We start from the raw sequence: 1,986 nt of genomic DNA on the forward strand, positions 1-1,986 counted from the left end.
GCTGGTTAAAATAAAGCAGCAAGGGCTGCAGTTTCCCAGTGCGGACTGTGGGCGCCGCTGTTGGCCAAAGTGCAGAGCTTGGGCACTGGCGATCTTCTCGCGCAGCCGCAGCGCACTTTCCTGTATCAGACTCGCTAGGTCGAACCTTTACGCCACTTCCTCCTCTGGAAAAGAGGGAACCCTGACCCTCACGCAGGCAGTATAGCCTGTTCGGAACTCTGGACATCTGCAGCACAGAGATTATTTGTAATCCGGCGTCTCCAGGCCGGTGAGCAACCTGAGGGGAGCCGAAGGGATGGGGAGCGGCGCTGGGGAAAGGGGCTGGGCTGAGAGGCGGCCAGTGCTTCTTCCCTTCCTGCTGTCTTTGTTCTGCCCGGCGCTCACGGAGCAGATCAGCTATAAGATTCCCGAAGAAATGCCCGAGGGCTCGGTGGTGGGGAACCTCGCCAAGGATTTGGGACTCAGCGTCCATGAGTTACCGACTCGACAACTGCGCATCAGTTCGGAAAAACCTTACTTCACTGTGAGCGCCAAGAGCGGGGAGTTACTTGTGAGCGGCAGGCTAGACCGGGAGCAGATATGTGGCAAGAAGCCAGCCTGTGCTCTGGAATTTGAGGCTGTTGCTGAAAATCCATTGAACTTTTATCACGTGAGTGTGGACGTAGAAGATATTAATGACCACACACCAAAATTCACGCAAACTTCCTTTGAGCTGCAAATAAGTGAGTCTACAAACCCTGGGGCACGATTTATTTTAGGATCTGCCCATGATGCAGATATTGGTGCCAATTCATTATGGAATTACCAGCTCAATCCGAATGATCATTTCTCACTCCTGAATAAAGAGAAGTTAGATGGTAGTAAATACCCTGAGCTGGTACTAAAGATGCCTTTAGACCGGGAAGAGCAGAAATCCTACCAGTTGACCTTGACTGCATTGGATGGCGGGGATCCACCCCTAAGTAGTACTGCCCAGATACAGGTCCTAGTGACTGATGCCAATGATAACCCTCCAGTGTTCAGCCAAGAAGTATACAGGGTGGGCCTTCCGGAAAACGTGCTTCCTGGCACCACTGTGCTTCGAGTGATGGCCACCGATCAGGATGAGGGGGTCAATGCCCAAATCACCTTCTCTTTCACTGAAGCAGGCCAGATCACCCAGTTTGACCTGAATTCTAATACGGGAGAGATTACTATTCTAAATACATTAGATTTTGAGGAAGTCAAAGAATATTCCATAGTTTTGGAAGCAAGGGATGGTGGAGGAATGATTGCCCAATGTACTGTGGAGATAGAGGTCCAGGACATAAATGACAATTTCCCAGAAGTGGTAATCCAGTCTCTACCAGATCTTATTATGGAGGACACCAAGCTGGGAACACACGTTGCCTTGCTTAAAATTCGTGACAAGGATTCTGGATACAACGGAGAAGTTACTTGTAAATTAGAAGGTGATGTTCCATTTAAAATACTCTCTTCTTCGATAAACACGTATAAATTAGTGACAGATGGAGTTCTAGACCGTGAGCAAACCCCTGAGTACAATATTACTATCACGGCCACCGACAGGGGCAAGCCGCCCCTTTCATCCAGGTGCAGCTTCACCCTACGCGTTGGCGATGTCAATGACAACGCTCCGTTTTTCCACCAGGCCTCCTACCTGGTCCGCGTGATGGAGAACAACCCTCCTGGAGCGTCCATCGCCCAAGTCAGCGCCTCCGACCCCGACCTGGGGCCCAACGGCCACGTCTCCTACTCCATCGTGGCCAGCGACCTGGAGCCACGGGCGCTGGCGTCCCACGTGTCCGTGAACACGCAGAGCGGCGTGGTGTTCGCGCAGCGCGCCTTCGATCACGAGCAGCTGCGCGCCTTCGAGCTGACGGTGCAGGCGCGCGACCAGGGCTCGCCAGCGCTCAGCGCCAACGTGAGCCTGCGCGTGTTGGTGGGCGACCGCAACGACAACGCGCCCAGGGTGCTGTACCCGGC

The 1,986-nt window shown here is 53.2% G+C and overlaps 1 protein-coding gene across 1 annotated transcript; it reads left to right on the forward strand.

Moving 5' to 3' along the window:
* Positions 1-9: 9 nt before the first annotated feature.
* On the forward strand, positions 10-1,981 carry LOC120227771 (protocadherin gamma-B4-like; the record flags this gene model as incomplete). The annotated part of the gene is made up of 1 exon (XM_039225806.1): positions 10-1,981. A coding segment is annotated over exon 1 (1,686 nt), but the record flags the coding sequence as incomplete, so codon positions are not given.
* Between the last annotated feature and the right edge of the window lie 5 nt (positions 1,982-1,986).

This window comes from Hyaena hyaena, unplaced genomic scaffold (genome assembly GCF_003009895.1).
Source record: "Hyaena hyaena isolate Hyena2069 unplaced genomic scaffold, ASM300989v1 scaffold_3528, whole genome shotgun sequence".
Taxonomy (NCBI): domain Eukaryota; kingdom Metazoa; phylum Chordata; class Mammalia; order Carnivora; family Hyaenidae; genus Hyaena; species Hyaena hyaena.